Below are 23,464 nucleotides of genomic sequence, written 5' to 3'. Positions count from 1 at the left end.
GGAAAGGATCATACTTTTCCACATAATTCCAGGCTGGTGGCTGACTTGTTCTTGTTTATACTCCATTATAACTACCAGGTTAGAGCAGTTTAAAATAAATCATGAATAGAATTGTTAATTGTATTTAGCAGTCACAAGCTTGAACCACTGTCTGCTCAAAGAGCATGTGATACTGCACTTTCACTCCTAACCACTTGGCTACAACTTGTTAAACAATAATTTGTACAAGTTTCAAAAGAATTGGTCCACATTATACATGATAATCAAAGGAGAAGCAAACATCTGCAATGGTTTCATAAGGAGACAACACTGGTCATGGTTATTCTCGATATTGAAAAGCCTTTGATGCCACTTGGAAATATGATGTACGTCAAGATTTTCATTCTTTTGGTTTGGGAGGCTAGTTACTGCAATTTATACAATTTCCTATGGCACAGAACATTTCAGGTTAGTTATCTGAACAATTTATGCAAATTATTTGAAAATAGGAGGGTGTACCACAGGGTTCCATACTCAGTGCAACGTTATTTACAGTAAGAATTAAAAACATGACACAGGACATTCCAAAAACAGTTAAATTGTACATGTTTGTTGGTGACCTGATTATCTTTTGTTAGTCACAAACTATGAATACCATTGAAAGGAAACTTCAAATTTCCATAGCCAAAACAGAATTATGGGCACTTTACTATGAAATGGCCATTCCCTACCAGAAAAGAAATACACTGCAATTCATTTCTTTAAAAAATGCAAACTGCATCCAGATCCAGAAGTATATTTAAAAAACAATCTAATTTCTCCTACTAACAACTTTCATTTATTTGGCTTATATTTAGATAATAAACTTAATTTTGCTACTTGTATAGCTTACCTTTGGATGACTTGTCTAAAAAAAAAATTGAACATCCTAAGAGTTGTCTCTTCTATGTCCTGGGGTGTTGATAGAAGTTTTCTTTGGAAATTCATACCTTTGGATTATGGATCACCAGTCTGTGACTTCCCAAGGAAAAGTTCTCTGTCTGAATACCATCCAGAAGAGAGTGCTCTTAGGATAACTGTGGGCCTCTTCAGAGCATATCTGATCCGCATTCTGTATATTGAGGCAACTGAACCCTCTTTGCACCTTAAGAGAAAATCCTTAATGTGTAATTACCAGGAGCGGCTCATTGGTAGGCACTATGGAACTGCAGCACCCCCAGCTTTTTAAATCTAAATATACAGTCAATGGAGTTATATGAAATTTTGTGAAGAACAATGCAACACAGTGAATATTTTTATTAACAGGTCTCGCATATAGTATACTCGTCCTCTATTTCCAATAATCATTTCAATAATAGATGAATAAAAACACGAGATCGTTTTCAACTTGGAAGTTTAATTGTAGGTGGAACTGTGCACTACGCAGTTCTACATTTAGGCCCCAGTGGTTGAATCAATGTGATTTACAATAAGAATTAAAAACATGAAGACATATTTACAATAAAAATTAAAAACGCGTTTTATCACCTCTAAAATTGCGTATTAGAGGTGATAAAATGAGTCAATGGAACTACGGAGCGAGCAGTGCCGATTTGAACAGTGCACCAAACTTGAATGAAAAAGTTATTAATCTATTTTCAACAAATAAAAACTGAAGAATGGATTTTATTTTTAAATAAAATTTCGAGATTACCCAAGTCTGTTAATGGCAAGTGTCCAGTTAATGCTTTGTAGTATTTTGTAGTGCTTTGTAGATTTGAACAGTGCACCAAACTTGAATGAAAAAGTTATTAATCTATTTTCAACAAATAAAAACTGAAGAATAGATTTTATTTTTAAATAAAATTTCGAGATTACCCAAGTCTGTTAATGGCAAGTGTCCAGTTAATGCTTTGTAGTATTTTTAACTTGCTTATTATTATTACCATCTATGTCTACATGTCTTATAACCGAGGCAATTTAACGTAACTTTAAGAAGCAGCATCCCATAGATCAGAGTCACGAGCTGCCACTGGTAATTACATGGCAAAAATTAAAAATATTCCATATCATCCCAGTTGGGAGTACCTGTTTGACCCTCAATGTGCCATGCTTATACCAAAATAAACCTAATGAAAAGTACAGTCCGGGACTGATTGGAAGATCTCATATGCAGTTGGGAGGTTAATTTCCAGTACATCTTTCAAGATGTTGCTAACTTCCCTGGACTCAATTCTTACCTCTTTGTGACAATTCCTTCTAAGATGTGGTAAATGCTCCCTAGCAAACAGCAATTTTCAGTAATTACATGAAGCAGGTATCTTGTAAAATCAGAGAAACTACATATCTATACTGATGGCTCCAAACAGATGCAGCTGTAGATGCTGCAGCAGTTCCTTCCACCTTCAGTAGCTGTGTCTCTTCCTACTGAATGCAGTACCTAAACTGCAGAATTGTATGCAGTAAAAGCTCTAGATAACAAAAAAAAAAAACTCCATTATATCAAGCAAACTCTGAGATAAATATATATCTCAGTGTATGTAATATATATACACCAAGTGATCACTGAATTATGACCACCCCTATGAAAACTGAATGCGACCTGTTGAGCACATGAGGTACAGGAGTGCACAGTTAGTTGACCTACATAGCATAGATAAGGTTTCAGTGGTTCAGTAGGTAGTAAAATTCCGAGCGTGATGGGTAAAAGAAAGGATTTATTGGACTTTGATAAAGGACAGATTGTGTGCTCGATGAGCTGGTGCCTCGATTTCCCAAACGGCTGAACTGGTGGGGTGTTCGAGAGCCGCCGTAATTAAAGCGTATCAGGACTGGCATCAAAATGTTCAAACAACGACCTGCAAGGCAAAACTGCAAAGGTCAGCGACCCACCTAACACTGCCGCGATAGCATCAGCAAATATTCTTGTACCCTTTCTATTTAAGTGTATCCCATCCCTGTAGAAGTAGTCTCTGCTGTTAGCAAGCACAGAACACTTTTTTTGTGTCCAATGTTAAATAAAAAGGTTGTAAGCAGTTGATACTAAATTTATATATAATTTTTTTTTTTTTTAAATTACGCATCCCCTATGTTGTTGTTATTTGGTTTTTAGGAACATTAGCAACTAAGGCTATGTTGCTCCCGTAATATGCGGTGGTCATTCCCTGACCTTTCCGCATCCTCCGTATTTGGTGGTGACGGACTCGAACCCCAGTCTAATCAAGAAGTGTGTGCTATGCACTGCTGCTCCTTCCCACCTGGCTACGGAAGTGCCATCCCCTATGTGAAAGTGTGTTATTTACTTTGTGGCAGGCACTACAAGGCAAGCATACTTTCCATTTGTTACTGGTCTGTAGCAAACCATTTTATCTTTTGTTCATCAACAACCTTGGATACTGAAGGCTACTTCCAAAAAACGTCAAAAGAAATTTTTCTACTAATTGGAGAGTGTGCTTGAAACTCAGTTTAATATAGAGGAGTTTTTAGTAATTCTAGGGCTTTAGACATCTTTCCATTAAAGAAAGAAAACTAACTGAAGCATCCTTGTTATCTAGGTAGCAAGTTTTTTATCTTGTCATCTGATCAGTGTAATTAATCAGTTAAAGGTCATTTTTTTAAATTATCATTTCTCATTGTTTTCAAAACTTAGCAAACATCCTCTGCTGCAATGCAAAAATTATAATATTAATGGATTCATTGGAAAATACTCATTCAGTTAACTCATTCATTGCAAAATACTGATGGAAGTTCAGATTAATCTGCTTTTCTAGAACACAGTACCCACTGAAGATCAGTTTTTAAATAATTGTTCTATATTTTTCTTTTTTTCTTTTTTAATATTTTTATTTTTATTATTATTATTTTATTTTTTTTTTTTTCAGCAAAGAAACTGTTGGGGTGGGAGGGTATAGCTGAATTTACCAAATTCCCTATCTCCCCTTATACCTCCCAGAGTCCAATTTGAAAAGTAGTTTACTGCTGGAAATAATAGTAATTACCAATATAAGATACTGTTTAAATTATGTTTTGGTTATTAATGTAGTAAACATCTAATATCTCTGTTTTCTTTTAGCTGTATGGAAAGTGTCATTGCATTGATGACATAGGCAAGAACTCAAGTAATGGTGTCAAGGAGGTAACTTACCAAGCAACTCGAGAAAAATGTACAACAGATTGTGGATATAAACCTGTCATCATTACTGTTATGATGTTCTTTTCCATGTTTTTCACCTTCTTGGTTAGCATGCCTTCCCTTGCAGCAACCCTTAGGTATATTCACTTATCTGAAGTTTTTGATTTAGTAAAAACAAAATATTATAATAGTATCTTTCAAAATATTGTATTAATATTAGTTGAGGAGTTATATTAAGTATTTTTAGGTGTATCTTGCAATAGTACAGTGCCCCAAATGCATGCCGAGTGATAGTTCCCAAGCGATCTCTTGTGCGATTTTTCTAGTGTTTTTCCTGGAGTGAGTATTAGTTCTTTCAAAAATAATCCTCTGCTTGCAATGTTACTGCTGGCCACTAGAAATGTCATTGCTACACTTGCTTGCAGTGTTACTGCTAACCCTGCTACCTCAGCTACCAACGTACTATTCTCCCAATCACTTGGTCACTGGTTGGCACTGCTCCTGCTTCCACGTGGTGGGGGCTGGTAACCTGGGAGAAGAAAGTCCCTCTCCCGGGGCTAAAAGCCTGCCTGTGCTATGAAAAGCAATAAATATACTGCCACCAAATCCACTTGTGTCAACTGTGAAGTGAACACCCTGCAAACTCAAGGGCATGCCAGTGGTGGAAACAAAAGCAAATACAGTGACACAAGGCTGAACTGAATATTCCATGTCAAGAAGCAAGAAAACTGGTAATGCCAATAAGTAGCAATAAGCCCACATATGCTCAGAAGGCTACAGGGAAGGAATCTGTTGGGACTCAAACAGATATGGCAATCCCACCTAAAGAATATTTTGCTCCTACTGCATGCTACTTTTTGAGCACTCAAAAAGCCAGTACAAAACACTCAATCACCTGCCACTCCCATATTGATACTACTTACTGCTCTGCCTCGAAATAAGCAAAATAACATGGAAAAAAAAAACCTGAACCTAAAACACCTGACTCTATATCCACAACAAATAAAAACATGGAAATAGAGAAGGAAGAAAATTATGACATTGTTTTGGAACTTTGTGGACAAAGATATGGACATTGGACAACATCCATACTTCCCCAAAAAGGATTAATCCAAGGCTGAGAAAGCAAAGTTCTCAGCACTTCAGAAGCCATGTGATGGACCCACAAAGCCAAAATAACGGCCAAATTCATAGTCTAACTGCTGCGGATTCTGACAAAATGCTGTTGACGTTAAGGCCCTCCTCCGTAGGCATAAGGCCAGTGTGTATGTTTGCAGGAGACACATCTAAAGGCAAATGAAGATCCCATCTTACGTAATGTTAGTATAATACGTAACGACAACCAGGGATGGCCTTGTTCACAGTAGAGTTGCCATTCTAGTGAGCAGCCATACCCCTTTTCAAGTAATCCCTCTGACAACCACCATAGAGACAGTTGCTATTCACCTGTTTGTGGGGTTTCTTCTCACAGTTTGTTCAGTACATTTGCCACTGGGTGCATGTTGGAAAATAATGAGCTCTCTCTCTCTCTCTCTCTCTCTCTCTCTCTCTCTCTCTCTCCTTGGGGAATGAACACTCTTTTCTGCATGCCTACCTGTACATTTACTGCCATTGATCTTGCCATCTGCTCCTCTACTCTCTTCTCTTTATTCGCATGGGAATTTGACCAAAATTCCTACAGGAATGATCACTTCCCTGTGATATCTGTTATGACTGGAAAAAAACACTGTCAGCCATCAAGGATATCTCAGTGGAAGTTTGATAAGGCTGATGGGAACAGCTGGCACAATTTGACACCACAAAGATCAGCCAGTAGCCCATAGATGATGCAGTTTCATACATTACAGAAGATATTGTCCATGCAGCAGCAGCAGTCAGAATTCCAAAAACTTCCACCTAGTTTCCACTATTTCCCCAAACCTTTGTGGAATTCAGAATGCACAGCAGCAAAAAAAGGCACAAAACAAAGCTTGGGGGATATTCTGCTGATATCTCACAAATGAAACTTTTTAATATTATTTAAACGTGCACAAATGTAAAAGCATGCTATATTCAACGTCAGAGCCAAAGGAAATCCTGGATTCGGTTTACTTCCTCGATAACCCAGGCTACTAGCCCAACGGTGGTCTGGGATAAGATCTGTAAAATGAAGGGAAAATATCCGCCATGTCCTTCAGTCATCCTCAACTGCAATGGATGCTCAATTGCAGATCGAACTGCAGTTGCAGAAACATTTGCCAAAATCTCTGCAGTAACAGCATTCCCTCAGAGTTCTTTGCCCTGAAAGAGAAATGTGAGAAACATCCATTAAACTTCTCTTCAAAGGGGCTTGAACCATGTAACAAGCTATTTACACATGAAGAGTTCAGCGAAGCAGTCTTTCTCACATGAGCAAGTGCTTTTTGGCCAGATGGCATCCATTACAAAATAATTAAGCATCTCTCACCACAATCAAAGATAACCTTTTAATTTTATTTATTAGAATCTTTCTTGACAAAATTTCTAGATTCCTAGTGAAAAGCAATTGTCCTTGCCTTCCCAAAGCCAGGAAAAATCCTAAAAATCCAAGTAACTATTGTCTCTGACAATAGTTACTTGGACAATGCTCTAACAAGTTGCATGTGCAAGGTCCTAAAAGAATAGTTAATACTTGCTTTATGTGGTATTTGGAAACTAATGGTCTGCTTCCCATGAGACAGTGCAGCTGCTGAAGAAACAGACTTTGGATCATTTGATCATATTGAAAATGTGCATTTGTGATTCTTTTATTAAATCTGAGCATCTGGTAGCAGTTTTTTTTTTTTTTTCATATTTAAAAAGCATACGACACAGCATGGTGATTTGGCATATTGCAAGGCCTCTGTAACTTTGGTCTTAAAGATAACCTTCCTCTCTTTAATAAGAACTTTCTTTTAAATCGGCAAGTTCATTTAGGATTCATACTCTCAAGTATTTTGCTAAGAGGAGAGTGTCCCACAAGAATCTGTTCTAGAGATCATGCTTTTTTTGCAATTAAAATAAACTATCACAGAACAACTTCCACCAGCAGTAAACAATGCCCTCTACGTTGATGATGTTATAATATTTTGCAATATGAGGGTCATTGAAAGGAACCTGCAAAATGCATTGATCACCTTACATCTTGGTCTTTGGCCAACGAGTTCAGGTTTTTGTCAGAGAAGACTGTTTGTGCAACTTTTGTTGCAAACATAGTCTTCATCCTGATCCACAATTAAGTCTTGGACAAAGCAAAATCCCAGTGGTAGTAGAAGCCAAATTCTTAGGACTAATTTTTGACAAGAAACTGACATTTCTGCAACACATTCATTAGCTTAGGACAAGGTGTGTCAAAGGGCTGAACATCCTTTGTGCCCTTTCATCAACTTCTTGGGGTGCAGATCACTGTACCCTTCTTCGTCTCTGGCGAGCCCTTGTCCATTCCAAACTAGATTATGGTTCTCAGGTGTATGCTTTTGCTAGAGACAGTGCACTACAATGGTTAGATCCAATCCACCATTCAGACTGCCACTGGAGCATTCCACACTTCTCTTGTCCAAAGCCTGTATGTTGAAGCAGATGAACCATCTGTCTCTTTGACTTAAGCAGTTGTTCCTACAATACATTTTTAAATTAAAATCCCTGCTTGACAATGCTACATGGGCATCAGTTTTTGAACCACAATTGGAAAATCTCTACAACATATGTCAGGCTATCAATCAACCTTTTTTGTATTTAAATCCAAGGGCTACTAAGTGAACTAAACGTGACAGTAGACAATGTTGCCCAGTCACCAAGGCAGCCCCTTCCACCCTGGCACGCCTGTCTTCCAACTTGTGACTTCTCCTTCAAGATGTGGGAGAAAGCTAACACCACCAGCTGTCTACCAGCAACTCTTTACATCATATGGAGTGCAGTATTCTGACTTCCTGCCAGTCTACACAGACAACTCAAAGTCAGAGTCATATGTGTGATCAGTTGTGGTTCTCCCATACAAAACAGTATGCAACACGATTCCACAAGAAACTGGCATATATACTGCAGAGTTGCATGCAATAGGAATTACCCTTGAACACATTAAAAATAGCCATTACCAAAGGTATATAATATATAGTGATTCATTCAGTGTGTTACAAGCTCTTCTGTCGGTGAGGTGTAACATCATCTGGTCCTGTCCCAGATTCGGCAGATGCTTTTTTCCTCTCCTTGAGTCAGAATTTCACATTCACTTCTGCTGGATCCCAAACCACATCGGGATCAGGGGAAATGAATTAGCTGATATTGCTGCCAAATCAGCCACTCCCCTGGATAATCATTGCCTGTCATTTCCCTATACGGACTATAGGCAAATAATACACACCAGATTATATTCCCAATGGCAAGATTATTGGCACAGATAGGTCATAAATAAACTATATATGGTTAAGCCTGTAATCATGCAGTGGCAGTACAGTCCACACAGGGTCCAAAAAAAGAGGAAGTTGTTCTTGCTTGACTCCACATAGGTCACAGGCATCTGACACAATCTTATTTGCTGAGGGTGAATGACCCTCCTATGTGAGAGAAATGTAAAACTGTTTTGACCATTCTTCATATTTTTACTGAATGTCTGCATTTTACCAGTGCACACTGTTAATATTTTAGTGATTTTTATTAATCTGGCTGAATCATTTACACATAGCCAGATTTTAAATGACAATGTCTTAACGTTTTTAACTTTTTACAGTCTATGAATTTTTACAGTCTGAGTCAGCTTTTGACTTAGTCCCACATGAGCGGTTGCTTTATAAGCTGGAACAGGTTGGAATCACTGGGAAAATCCTTAGATGGATAGAAGGATGGCTTCAGGGCAGGAGGCAGAGGGTTGTGATAAATGGCTATTCCTCAGATTGGGTTGATGTAAGAAGTGGAGTTCCCCAAGGATCAGTATTAGGGCCACTGTTGTTTTTAATTTTCATAAACGACATTGATGAAGGGATAGAGGGCGTGATGTCTAAATTTGCAGATGATGTTAAAATTGGTAGAGTAGTTAATGATCACTGTCAAGCTGAGCTTCTTCAGAGAGACCTAGATAGACTTCAGGAATGGTCAGAAAAATGGCAGCTATGCTTTAATCCAACAAAGTGTAAGGTATTACACCTGGGAAACAGTAATCCCAAAATAACTTATTCACTTGGTGGAGTTCAACTAAACCCAGTACTGGAGGAAAGGGACTTGGGTGTTACGATACGGTCAGACATGAAATTCTCTGAGCATTGTAAACAGGTTGCAAGGAAGGCCTATGGTGTCCTGTCGATGATCTATCGAACTTTTGCAAGTAGAGATAGGGATGTGATAATCCCATTATATAAGGCTTATGTTAGACCACACTTGGAATACTGTGTTCAAGTATGGAGACCACACCTAAAGAAAGACATCGAGCTACTTGAAAGGGTGCAAAGACGGGTAACTCGCCTGGTGAGATCAGCAAAAGGGCGTCCTTATGAAGAAAGACTTTGAATATGTGGGTTGCAGAGTTTGGAAACTAGACACCTTAGAGAAGATTTGATTGAGGTGTTTAAGGCTCTGAGAGGCATCAGTAAAATGAATGAGGATTAAATTTTCAAGATTATAAATGATGCTAGAACTAGGGGACATAAATTCAAGTTACGGGGGGAAATGTTTAGATTGGACTGCAGGAAGATTTATTTTAGCCAGCGAGTTATAAATTACTGAAATAAGTTGCCTTCATGGGTGGTAGAAGTCGACAGTTTGGGGAAATTCAAAGGTCATCTGGATAGTACTTTTGGGTAAGGGAAGCGCATAGGATGATAGGTTTAATCTCCTTTTTTTTATTAATTATTATTATTTATTTATTTTTTGTTTTTATCATTGTTTTGTTTGGATTTTTTTTTTTTTTTTTTTGGCTGGTGCAGCATAAGCCATAGGCTTTCTTGCACCATGCGGCCAATACTAATACTAATTTATATACACTTATTTATATTTTGATATACATTTCTATATTTTGATGTGGTAACCTCTTTAGGTTACCAAATATATTTTTGACGTGTATTTTGCTTTCTGACTTGGTGCATTATGGTCTTAGTTTCTAATGTGCCATGAAACTGCAACTGACCAACCAATCAACCAACCTACCTTGATTAGAATTCCTTTGTAGAATTCAAGAATGATGGGAAATACACTACTTCAAGAGACAAGATTTCATTAGCATTATGTTGTCAACCAGATCACAAGTCTAGCATAATGGACACCAAGGATAGTTGCTGTGAAATTTAAAGCTGTTCACTCTTTATGAATGGGATTTACTTATGGATCCCTTCTTGTTTCTCAGACTTCTGACCTCATTATTTGTGAAGACAACTAATCCTATTCAGGGAGGGGCAGTTCCTCCCAATGGTAGATTCTCATCCTAAGAAATCTCTTTTCTCAACTGTTGCATTGTTCCATTCTTTTAAGAGTGTTGGTTGTATTTGACTGTTAAGTTTAAAAAAGGTTATAGTAGCACACACAAAATAAATGATGATTGATAAAGTATCTAAGTATCAAACCTCTAAGAAATTCTGAAGGTCCACACTGTGACCTGTACTGGCTACTACCATTATCTCTTACTCTTATGATGCTTTTATAGCTGCTTGTGCTATGAGTCATATCCAGATACTTTGAAGGTTTAGTACTAGATTTATTACTATGTGGAGCTCTAGAAAATCATTATTTCTATCACTGAACATCTCAAATTACATGAAATCAGTCTGACTCATAAAAGGTGCTGAAAACTTCTGTTCAGATTTGGTTGGATAGCACACCTGAAAACAGCACTCTGTATTCCAAAAATTGCAGATCCCACTCTCTATTTTTTTGAAACTCTATATTCTGAAAAACATGCAGTAAATCACTGGGTGGTCAGTCAGGTTTCTGGAATTCACTTCTCCATACATTTACTATGGTGATTATTGAAACAGAAAATACTCAGAAATAAGTATCATATCAGTGAGGAGCTAAATGACAGTTAATGAGCTATTGCAATGTTTGACTACAATATTCTGGGAAATTATAGTCAAACACTGAAATTGTAGTCAAAATAAATGTCCAAGTATGGAGACTGCACTTATAAAAGGATACAAGCTTCTTGAAACAGTCCAAAGACAGGCAACCCATTTGGTGGGATCTGCAATAAGGCACCTATATGAGGAAGGACCTCAAATATATGGGCTTACAGAGCTTGCTAACCAGGCTCCTTAGAGGGGGGAACCTGATTGAGTTTTGTAAGGCTCTGAGAGGCAATAGTAAAATGAACAAAGGTGATATTTTCACTGTTATAAATGGTTCTAGAAAGAGCCATAAATTAAAATTACAGGGGAATTGATTTAGCATTAGTAGCAGCAAATGATGCTTAAAAGACAGCTTATAACAGCATCGGCCACAAACAAAAAAATCAACACTTCCAATTTAACCTATCCATTCCCTAGAGTAGTTTGACTGGTTCTTCCTTGAATTTATTTAAGCTATCAACTTCCATAACAACAGATAGCAGTTTGTTCCAGCAATCAACCTCTTGCTGGCTAAATGCCAAATTCTGCACATATATTCTGTAACTGTGCTTCCTCAATTTGAATTTATACCCCCACCCTCGTGTGTGTAGTCTGAGCAAGAGGAAATCCTATCAGCTTGCTCAATTCATTCAACACCTCAATCAGATCACCTTGAGGTGCTTAGTCTTCAGACACTGCAAGTTGTAGAACTGAAGCCTTTCTTGGTAAGGGCATCCCATTGTTCCCCTCAACAATTAGTATATTAGCAATAGCCACATGGTGCAAGGAAGCCTAAGGGTTATGCTGCACCAGCCAAAAAAAAAAGAAAAAAGAATAATAAGAAGAAAATTTAAAAAAAAATAATAATAAAAGGAAAGGAAACAGACAACCTATGCATTTCCCTTCTTCCGTAGGTTACTACGGAAGAAGGGAAATGCAGCTGACCTTTGAATTTTCCCAAACTGTCAGCCTCTACCACTCATGTAGATAACTTATTCCAGTAATTTATAACTCTCTGGCTAAAATAAAACTTATGCAATCCAGTCTAAACATCTCCCCCATAACTTTAATTTATGGCCCATAGTTCTAGAATCATTTATAACAGTGAAAATTTCATTCTCATTCATTTTACTTATACCTCTCGGAGCTTTAAACACCCCAATCAAGTCTCCTCTAAGGTGCCTAGTTTCCAAGCTCTGCTACCCACATATTCAAAGTCTTTTCTGATGTGGATGCCCTTTTGTCGATCTCACCAGGATGAGTTAACTGTCTTTGGTTTTGTTATTTATTTGTTATTTGGTCTTTTTTAGGAGCATTAGCAACTAAGGCCATATTGCTCCGGGATATGCGGTGGTCATTCCCTGACCTTTTTGCATCCTCCGTATTTGGTGGTGACGGGCTCGAACCCCGGTCTAATCAAGAAGCGTGTGCTACGCACTGCTGCTCCTTCCCACCTGGCTAAGGAGGCGCCACCTCCTGTCTTTGGACCCTTTCAAGAAATTCAATGTCTTTCTTTAGGTGCAGTCTCCATACTGAACACAGTATTCCAAGTGTGGTCTAACAATAGTCTTTTATATAATGGGATTATGAAGTCCTTATCTCTACTAGCAAATGTTCGATAAATCATTGATAGGACACCATGGGCCTTCCTTGCAACCTGTCTATAATGCTCGGAGAACTTCATATCTGACTATATCATAACACTCAAGTCCCTTTCCTCCACTACTGGCTTTAGTTCAACTCCAAGTGTATAAGTTATTTTGGGGTTACTGTTCCCCAGGTGCAATACCTTACACTTTGCTGGATTAAAGCATAGCTGCCATTTTTCTGACCATCCTTAAAGTCTATCTAGATCACTGTGAAGAAGCTCTTTGCGGTGATCTTTACATCATCTGCAAATTTAGACATCACGTCCATTATCTTTTCATCAATGTCATTTATGAAAATTAGAAACGATAGCGGTCCTAATACTGATCCTTGGGAAACCCCACTTCTTACATCAACCCAATCTGAGGAATAACCATTTATCACAACCCTCTGCCCATTAAATCATTTATAACCGAAGCCATCCTGCTACCCATCTATGGATTTTTCCTGTGATTCCAGCTTGTAAAGTAACCCCTCATGTGGGACTGAGTCAAATGCTTTGCTGAAATCCAAATAAACAATGTCGAAATTCCCTAAATCCAGTTCATGGTGGCCCTGTCAAAATAGCTAACCAGATTTGTTAAACATGATTTTCCCTTTACAAAACCATACTGAGTATCCTTCAGAATTCAATTTCTATCTAAATGATCCTGAATTCCACCCTTGATCATTGCCTCCATGATTTTCCTTATTACTGAAGTTAGACTGACCGGTTGGTAATTTCCCATTTCACTCTTAGAACTGCCCTTATGTATTGGAGATACACTGGCACTTTTCCAATCCAATAGAATCACTCCTGCATCCAGTGATGCTCTCATAATTAGCCTCAATGGTTCAATGCACTCACTTGCATTGAACCATATACCCTATGCATTCAACCATATACCCTATAATCTTAAGGAATTATAAGGTATGATGGCATAAACCCTATATTCCCTTAAGATTATAGGGTATATGTCATAAACCCTAGGAGCCTTACTGGCCTGTAGGCTTGAAAGCTTTTTTTCATTAAATAATCATGTGAAATTCCAATATCATTAATTACATATTTTTCAACTTCACTCCCATAATTTCTCTTTGATATAAAGGGTTTTTCTTCTGTAAATATCAATGCAAAGTAGCTGTTGAGTTCATGTGCAGCATCAGCTGGGGTATCTAATACTATCCCACATTCATTACATAAGGGTCAGATCTGGTTTGCCCTCCTTTCTTTGCATTTATATATGCGAAGAATACCTTATTCCCACTCTATGCTCTTTGCCAGCAATTTCTCATAATCTGCCTTTGCCCGCCTAACCTTTTCTGTGGCATTATTACAGATCAATTTGTAGCTGTTAGGCTTCGGTACTCTTTATTGCTCTGTAACTTTTCCATACTGTCTTTTTCTGCTCAAGTAATCTGGCAACTTCATTATTCATCCAACTTGGAATCCTGCTCATGGAGTATTTTTTTTTTTTAATAGTATATACGTATTCAAGGCTTCATAATTCAATTGTATTTGCTCTCTGTGCAATATCTACCCAGTTAATAGAGGCCATGTAGCACCTTAAGACATTGTAATTTCCTTTTCTGAAATTATAACCCATTCCGTTGTCTTTAATTACTGCTACTTCTCTCTTCATCATCCACCATAGAACTCCGTGATCACTTCCTTCTACTGGTTCTTGTACTGTCAACCCTGTTGTCATCTGGTTCATGGGTGATGATGAGGTCTAGAATATTCTTTTCCCTAGTATTTTCCTTGACATGTTGGTACAAATAAAAATCTAGTTGATTTAAAATTTTGTCCCCCATGTCAAGTTACCTTTCCATTTGCTCCAATCAATTGGAGGAAAATTGAAATTGCATATAATAAGACATTCATGCTTACTTGCCCATAATCTTCACAATCACCTGGTCTGTAGATTACTCCCAATCTAATTATACCCTTGCTTCCAACTAGCTCACACCATACTGATTCTATACTATCATGTGAAATGTCTCAATCTGGAAAAGTTTTCGTCACACCTAGACTGCTTTTGATAAGAAGCACGACCCTTCTATCTGCCCTATCTTTCCTAAATATGTTGTACATACCATACTGAAACTCATCCCCTATTTATGGGTGGTACTCTGTTTCTGTAAGCTCTATTATGTCAGCGTTACTTTTCCTAACCAGCAGTTCAAATTCACTCATTTTATTGACAACACTTCTGACATTACTGTATAAACAATTAAGACAGTGTTCTTATATAGTTAACTACCCTGACACATCCCTTAAAGAGTTATTTAAGCTCGCTTCCCTGGCATTAGCTACCTGCTCATTTGAAACATTTCTGCCCTAAGAACATCTTGCTAATATGTTCTGTTGTGGTAACAAACAAGAACTCTTAAGGTATGTGCAAGCATTACTTTGACCAATATTATCAGATAAATGCGTATCTGTATTACCTTTGTCCCCCAAAACTAGCAGTTTCCCGGAACCTTTAAGGTATTCTCAATAATACTGACAAAAATCCTTGCACCACCTTTGTTTAAATGTATCCCATCTCTACAAAACTGATTCCTTCTACCTACAAGTGTGGGCCAAGCTGATTTTAAAAAAAAAAAAAAAAAAAAATGCCCCCCAAAAGCCTTGCAGAGTTAAAGTCTTAAGTTAATCCACAAGGCTTTCAGCATATAATCCCTCCTATCATGGCTGGGCAGAAATGCAGACACATAGACATTGTGACCTAACTCGTGCCATTTCTTCAGCATGATCCTATATTTGTCTAACAAATCATCAGATCATGTGTGCTTAATATCGTTAGTCTCCACATGAATAATAATATTCTCTTTATCCCCCCTTACAATCTGACAATCTGTTGGTGACATCATTAATTGTTGCTCAATCTCGTTAACCTTCTCTGTACTCATTCCATCAGCTCTGTGTCCTTCCTAATCTCAGAAAGCAAGAATGCTTGCTCAGATGGCAAGCAGACTTGGTTTAAAAAACAATTGCTGTTCTACTCAAGGTAATTTACTGGAGTTGTATATGGCATGTTACTGTTATTGTTGTTATTTGGTTTTTAAGAGCATTAGCAACTAAAGCCATATTGCTCTGGGATATGCGTGGTCATTCCCTGACCTTTCTGCATCCTCCGTATTTGGTGGTGATGGGCTCAAACCCCAGTCTAATCCAGAAGCAGTGTGCTACACACTGCTACTCCTGCCCACCCGGCTACGGAGGCGCCTATGGCATGTTACGTGCAGCTACTGATCACCGTATGAAATAAGAACTTCAAATGGACGACACAAAGCATTCTAAAACAAAGAAATCGCACATCTGCAATTGAAAGCATGTCCTGAATCTGGGCCGCACTGCCTTCCTATATTGCAGAGTCATCTAGGGTTCCAGTACTCTCTGGCACTTCTGCCAGATCGAGATGGAATTCCTCCCTGGTCACTTCTCTGTACAGGTGGTCTGCAGAATGATGCACTCAAACTGGTGATTGAATTGTGTGAAGTGGATGACCACATACATGAATTGGATAATGATGTACATTATCCAATTCAAAATGGACCAATTCATTACCCAGTTCAATTTGTATTCAAAATGATATAAAGCAGAAATTTTATATATGTGACATTTTAAACAAAGTTATTAGAGTAATCATAATGAATAGCAGTTTATTATTACTTTCAGGTGTGTGGCAGAGTCTCAGAAGTCCTTTGCCCTTGGTATACAGTGGATTGCTGTAAGAGTACTTGGTACGTTTGGATCATTTCTGGATGATTTCGTCAGATATAATCCTTTCCCCATTTTTTTTTTTTTTTTAATTACTGAAATAAAAGTATGGTACAAAATGAATGATATAAAATTGCAAATGATTTCAAATTATTCTGATCACATGCTTTTATAGAAAATGGATTGCATTGTTATTTTTATGCTCTTCTACTTACCATGATCTTCAGTTTAAATTTATGGCATGTATATATTATCAGAGAAAGAGTTAAAATGTCATCAGCTTTTAGTTTACGCAATCCTTTTAAAGCAGGGGTTGGCAACCTGCGGCTCTTTGAACATGTAGCTGCGGCTCTTTAACTTTTAGCCCACATGTATGACAAGCAATGTATTTCTGTGAGCAACTATTTTTGAACATGAACTATATTAAAAATAAATCAAGAAACCGTCTGAACAATAAGAGTCTCTCAGCATGTTTAACGATGAATATTACAGCATATTCACCTGATGTTGGGAGACTCTCTCAAGAAGTTCAGCAGCAAAAGTCACATTAATTCGTACCTAACTGGATGTTTGTTACATTTTGTTCAGTATTAATAAATAATATTTCCAAAAATATTTTTTTAATCGAACATCTTCCATCCCCTCCTCATCCCAGCTTGAGCTGAGGTGCGGCTCTTCGGATTCTTTTTTATTTATTAGATCAAAAATGGCTCTTCACTCAAAAAAGGTTGCCGATCCCTGTTTTAAAGCTTTAATTGGTCCAGTTGGGTCGTGCAGACATCTAATTTCCAGATGCTGCAATTTAAGTTCCCCAGTGTTTCTTGGTAATAATACCCTTTTGTGTCCCCAAATAATCTTAATGCTCTTTTCCTAAATATAGACAGTTTTACTTGAGTAATATTGCAAGTGAACAGTTGTTGTTTACTCTGAATTTTATGTGAACACAATCTGTCAGATTCTTTGTAACAACAGGTTTTGTTAGCATTTCTCATCTTTCACGTTTTCTGTTGTTTTTGGTTTCAGTGTATTGTAAACAAGTACTGTCTTTACTGTTTGGGGACATTCTTGTCCCTCCAGTGATAGAGCTTAGGATATGCTCACTTTAGAAATGATGTTATCCATGAGTCAACCTAAAGTTACTAATATCATTTTTAATTGAATAACATCAGCAAAAAGGCAGATCTATTATTCATTAAAACCTCAGAGCCACTAAAGTTTATAATGAATTGAATAACTGAGCTTTTAGCTTTTAATGAATAACAGATTTGGCTTCTTGATGTTATTTGATTAAAAATGATATGAGTAATTTTAGATTGACTTTTGGATTTTTCTCTTTTCCCTGGCAATGTCCTCCTTGATGTAGGCACTTGTACACAGTGAGAGGACCTCTCAGTAATGCAGTTGGTTCTCCAGATTTGCATCACTGGGATCCAATGTCTATAGCCTAGGTTCCAGGCTAAAATTATAGGAATCTGGCATGTTTGCTATACATTGTGACCTGTGGAAACTCAGAAAGGAGGATCCTGATAGTTGGGGATCCCCATCTCTAACACACCACTTTAGCCCCTGCTTTGACAAGATGGGTGGTCCTGGATGGCTCAGCCAGGATCAATCGGCTAGTGGTTAGCCTGCAAGGGTCAACTGGGTCAATGCCATGCTCCTTGAGGGACAGGATTTGGGCTGGTGGCAGTGCAGGTCTAGTGTCTGGATACCCTTGGCATCCCACTGCCAAGGGCATTTATTGCTTGTTGGGTAGTGGGTGTCCCATTTTGGTTCTGTGGGGAGCAGGGGCACTGAACCAAAATAAAACTAAATTGAATCTTGATAATCTGAGCTTTTCTTCTCGAGTCCCAACATGGTCTCTACCAGTTAATAATGACATGGATAAAGACACCACTACTTCAAGCCGACCGGGCTAGCCGAGTGGGTAAAGTACCTGCCCGGCAACCCAAAGGTCGCGGGTTCGATTCCCGCCTCGGGCTTGGATCAAAGTACTGCAAAAACCTTGGGAGGTGCAATATGGCCACAGAAGCCGATGCGCCAACAACTACCAAATCAAAAAAAAAAAAAAAAAAAACCCACTACTTCAGTAAAGAAGCCCAGGACTGAAGCTATATCAAGTCTGATATCTGATACTCATTCCACCAGAGAGTAATCTATAGGGAAAATGTCACCCATCTATATTCAGAAGGTTTTGGAAAGGTTGGCAGACTCCCTGAAATCTGTAAGATGACTGCAATTTGGGGATATCCTTGTTGAAACTAAGTGCTAGAAACCAGGGGCATTTCCTAGGGTATTTGGTGCTCGGGTGCCAATTGAAATTTGGAGCCCCTCTTAAATTTTTTTTTTAAAGTGTGTATGTAAGTTTCAGGTTTTCAGGTACTCCTTGAACTTTGGAGCCTGGGTGCAGTGCACCCCTTGCACCCTCAGGACGGCCTGCCCCTGCTAGAAACACTCAGAACAGCTTCCCCGATCCGCCTCCATTGGAGGAATGCCAATTATGGTAACACTCCACAAGACACTAAACTTATCCTGAGGCATGTTCTCTGAATGGTTTTCTTGAAGTGCCTGAAGAGATCTGTTCAGAACTAAAATCGCAAGGAGTGACAGCTGCAAAGTGAATTTTTGTACATAAGGACGAAATCTGTTCCTGACTAGAAACCTCATCTTTACTTTTAATATGCCAGTATTTCCTAAAGAGATTAAAGCTTGTTATCTGATCTGCACAGAACATCCATGTGTTCCAAACCCATTAAGGTGGTTCAAGTGCCAGAAATATGGACATTCACAAATGGCCTGCTGTGGTGCCCTTGTCTGTTCTCAATGTGGTGCAAAGGACCATGAAATTACCTCATATAAAGCTGCAAAACCCACCTGTATTAATTGCCAAGGAAAGCCCCTTGCATACTTTCGAGCTTACCAGAGGTGGAAGGAAGAAAAAGAAATAAGACTTAAGATTGAACATCTCATATCAGGAGGCTAGAAAAGTAATTAAACCAGTAAGTGGCAATAAGGCAACATATGCAGAAAAGATTGTTCTGCATACTTTCAAGAAATGTGCTGTTGGGACTTTAATAATGACTGTACCACTGAAAGAGTCATTTACACCCATAGCTTGACAACATAGAAAACTCAGTCAGTTGTCACACCAATCAATATCTCCTTGTGTCCCAGCATTACAAAAATCTTATGTTCATTATTTTCAAAATTACCTTTGCAGCATGTGATGTCAAACTAATATTTCTGTTTTTGAGGTATAAATGATCACAGAAAATATCAAGTATGGAAAGGTGGCAGTAGCAGGTGCAGATTAAGTTAGACCCGAATTACTGAGTACTGGAGGGGAAATAGTGCCAAAGGCAGTTATGTTGAATTATCCAGAAGTTGCTTCTGAGAGAAAAGCTTTGGAAGACTGAAGAGAGAGCTAAAGCAAGATTTCTCTCAATTTTTCCCTCATTCATCTTATTGGTGCATTAATTTTCATTAATGTATCCCAATAAGCTGAATGTGAAAATCGCAGGAATTTCACTCCTTACATTGTACTAGGTAAAGTGTGTGTGCGCATTTGATGATTTTTGTGAGTCATGTTTTTGCCATTCATGTATTCTAGCAACCCAAGTACCACACAAATATGCTGAGTACCTTTGCTGATATTAAGAACTCTCCTTAGCCTCCAGGGTTACTTGATCATGTTTTCTAAAGAGCATGTTAAAAGATAATAGAGTATATGCTTATCTCTATTTTAGCCTGCCAAACCATCATACAGCTTAGAGCAGAGGTATATGGAAAGAATATAAAGAACCCTTAAGCAAGTAATGTACATAATGTTTTTACAAACTAAATATGCACTGATCGGTACTGGAACTCATCACCATTTGCTAGTATGAATATAAGTACAATTTCTGATAAGCTCTCTGAAGGGTATATTCATAACCTAGGTATGCCTAATTGTATACACAGAACTTTAGGAATAACATCATTTTGTCTACAATTTCCAATATAAGAAGAAACTGCAGTGAAGTCCACTGATTGTAATTGATAAATATTTCATTAATTAATTAGTGAGGCCACTAATGAAAGACAAAAAAATTGCTCATATTTTTTGCACTATATTTGACAATTTGCATATTTTATTTTCTGTATGTGTAAAATATGTTATTTTATTTTATTTTTTCATATAGGAACAATTCCTGCACCAATCTTATTTGGTGCCATTATAGATGTGAGTTGCAAACTGTGGCAACACTCCTGTAGCAATAATGGGTCTTGTCTCTTTTATGATAACAAACTTCTGAATACTAATATGCTTATAATTATGACCAGTGTGAAAGCAGTAACTACCAGTTTCTTCTTTCTAGCATGGTTCCTCTATAAACCACCTGAAACAAAGTCTAATGGCTTTAGTTGTGATCCCATATCTTCTTTAAAATATGGACAAGGGGTAGTTCCTGGCACCCCATCTAATGGGGTTGTGTTAACCAGATGTTCGGTTGATGTAAATGATTCAAGGACTAATCGTTCCACTGCCCATTATTCAGAAGGTGATAACAGTTCTGTGTTTGTTATATCTGCTGGAAGTGTAAGAACTCAGTGAAGTGGTAAAAGATTTTTATGGACAAACTCTTAGCTTTGAAATTTGTCGAAAGCTATATTTTTTGGAATGCTTTCAAGATGGCTGATGTTGTGGCATTTGTGACACAGAAGCAGTGCATTTTTGAAGAGGAATGCATGCCAAAGATAATTTATATCAGAACCAGGTGATCTTTGATCATGTTTGAAATGTAATATGTATATATAAGTGGTATAGCTGATTTATTTTTGTATTCAGAAACTATACATAAAAGTTTTCTTGTTAAGGTAAGAACTAAATCTTAACTTAATTTAGTAATTTAAAATTGCAGAAATGTGATTTATTGTCATATTCTTTAGATTTTTTTATCATAAATGGTCATAAAACTTATAAGGTCGTGAAAGATGCTTATCACAGGAAACATTATGCAAGTGGGGGAAGAGAGGAAAAATGACACACACACGCACGCACGCACGAGAGAGACAGAGATTTGCCACTTTGACTTTGTTCTAGAATCTCCATCCACTGACAAATAAAACAGCTGCCATTATTAAAATTAAACTTTATGTAACATTACAAGTTTTGTGATTCTGTGTACACTACTGAGCATCCTGTGACAAACTGTGTCACTGAAATTGGTTTGGATGATATCATTTGTGAAACAGCTGATGAAATGTTTGTATTCTAATACTATGGCATTACTTGTTTAAAGATTTTTACAAGGATTCTTAAATAAGAAATCCTAACAGAAAAGACAAAGTTAATGTAAATTTCAGTTTGTAATAATCAAAATGCTGCCTCCTTTACTTCTGTAAAATATATATATATTTCTAATGCTGGAGCACATTTTATGTATTCTTAAGTGAAAGCCCACTTATTGAAGAAAAAAATGTCCTAAAATATATAAAGACTTTTGTACAAATACTTTACAAATGTATTTAATGTAAATGAAATGTGATGTGGCAAAGTGAGATGTAAAATAAAACATTTTCGTCATCATTGTACGAAGTTTGTATGAATTATTCAGTGGAAATTTTAATTTTATTATATAAAAAATTATGCAATTAAGCCCCAAAAGTTCATACTGCCAACTATTTAGTTCCTTCTATTCTTTCACTAGCTTTCTTCAGGCTACCGTAGCCAAGTCAAGCATAATGGTACAGAAGTATATGCACTTTGAGTGACTGATTCAAAACTGCATGGCTATTAAATACAGTAATGTTCTCGTATCCTTTCTATTTTGTAAACTCCTCTGACCTTATGTGGTCATCCTCGAATATAAACAGAGAAATTTATTTATTTTTAATATTTCAAGTACAATAAATATAATGTATATGAAGCTAAGAACTGTCACACTAAAAGTGAAATTTTTCTTCTAGAAGCACTGTCAAACTATGAGTAATGCATATTTCCACACAATTATGTTTATATTTTCACTACACAAGGTTACTGGTAGGCAAAATTTATTAGTTTGACAAAACTTAGTAATGCTGTTTAGGCCTTGCAATATCCGTTGTGATGGTACATTAAATGTTCTATAGAATACTTTTACTAATACTCTGAATAAAAAATATTTAAGCTTAAAAATATACATTTTGTTAAAACGGAATTTTATTCTTACAGTGCAGTCTCCATGTTCAAGTATTGTCCTTGGTATTGTGTTGCTGTTATGTGATGTGACTTGAAGTGTTTAGGTACTCAGACTTGCACTATATTTATACATAGTGTTTAGGTACATAATAATGGGAGGATCAGAGCTGTGATTGCCACCACCATTTTGGTGACATGTTATGGTAGGGGCATCATTTTATGATGGGTTATTAGCTAATTTAGTTTATTAAAAACTTGAATGCAAAAATCTTGCTTAATTTTCATTGTTTAAAATTTTATGAAATGGTTTAAACAATTAATAAATTTTAATTATTTCAACTAGGACAAAATATGAAGTCAGAAACATTTTTTAATTCCAGTATGTCAGCATTTAATAAGGTGGTTATCCTCAGGATAAGGAGGCAATTATCTCTTTACATAAGGCAATGGTCAGGCACACCTTGTATACAGGTCTGGAGGCCTCATTTTAGGAAGGCTGTATAGCTGCTGGAATGAGTACGGAGAAGGCCAACAAGATTGGTGATGGGAACAAAGGGTGCTCTTACCAAGAAAGGCTTAAGTTCTGCAAATTGCAGCATCTGGAGACTAGGCACCTGTGAGGTGATCTGATTGAGGTGTTTAAGGCTTTGAATGGTTTGAGCAAGCTCAATCCTGATGGGATTCTTCTTCTCACTCAGGCTATGCACTTGAGGGGGCATAAATTCAAATTGAGGAAAGACAGTTGCAGAATAAATGCGTAAATTTTCCTTTAGCCAGCGAGTGGTTGATTGCTGGAACAAACTTCCATCTGTCGTAGAAATTGATAGTTTAAATAA

The 23,464-nt window shown here is 37.3% G+C and overlaps 1 protein-coding gene across 4 annotated transcripts in view; it reads left to right on the top strand.

The window, feature by feature from the left end:
* The window catches only part of LOC150076977 (solute carrier organic anion transporter family member 4A1-like), a 150,743-nt gene extending 128,894 nt beyond the window's left edge, over positions 1–21,849 (top strand). For all 4 annotated transcript variants that reach the window (XM_090386542.1, XM_090386544.1, XM_090386543.1 and 1 more), the window contains 3 exons: positions 4,031–4,227; positions 16,427–16,491; positions 20,650–21,849. In XM_090386542.1, the coding sequence (XP_090242668.1) occupies positions 4,031–4,227; positions 16,427–16,491; positions 20,650–21,062 (675 nt within the window). In that variant the 3' untranslated portion in view covers positions 21,063–21,849. The remainder of the gene's footprint in view (positions 1–4,030; positions 4,228–16,426; positions 16,492–20,649) is intronic.
* Positions 21,850–23,464: the final 1,615 nt, after the last annotated feature.

Source organism: Mastigoproctus giganteus, chromosome 12 (assembly GCF_048544385.1).
Source record: "Mastigoproctus giganteus isolate SK-2022 chromosome 12, ASM4854438v1, whole genome shotgun sequence".
Classification (NCBI taxonomy): domain Eukaryota; kingdom Metazoa; phylum Arthropoda; class Arachnida; order Uropygi; family Thelyphonidae; genus Mastigoproctus; species Mastigoproctus giganteus.
Note: the sequence above shows the minus strand (reverse complement) of the source record. Positions and strands in the feature narration are given on the sequence as shown.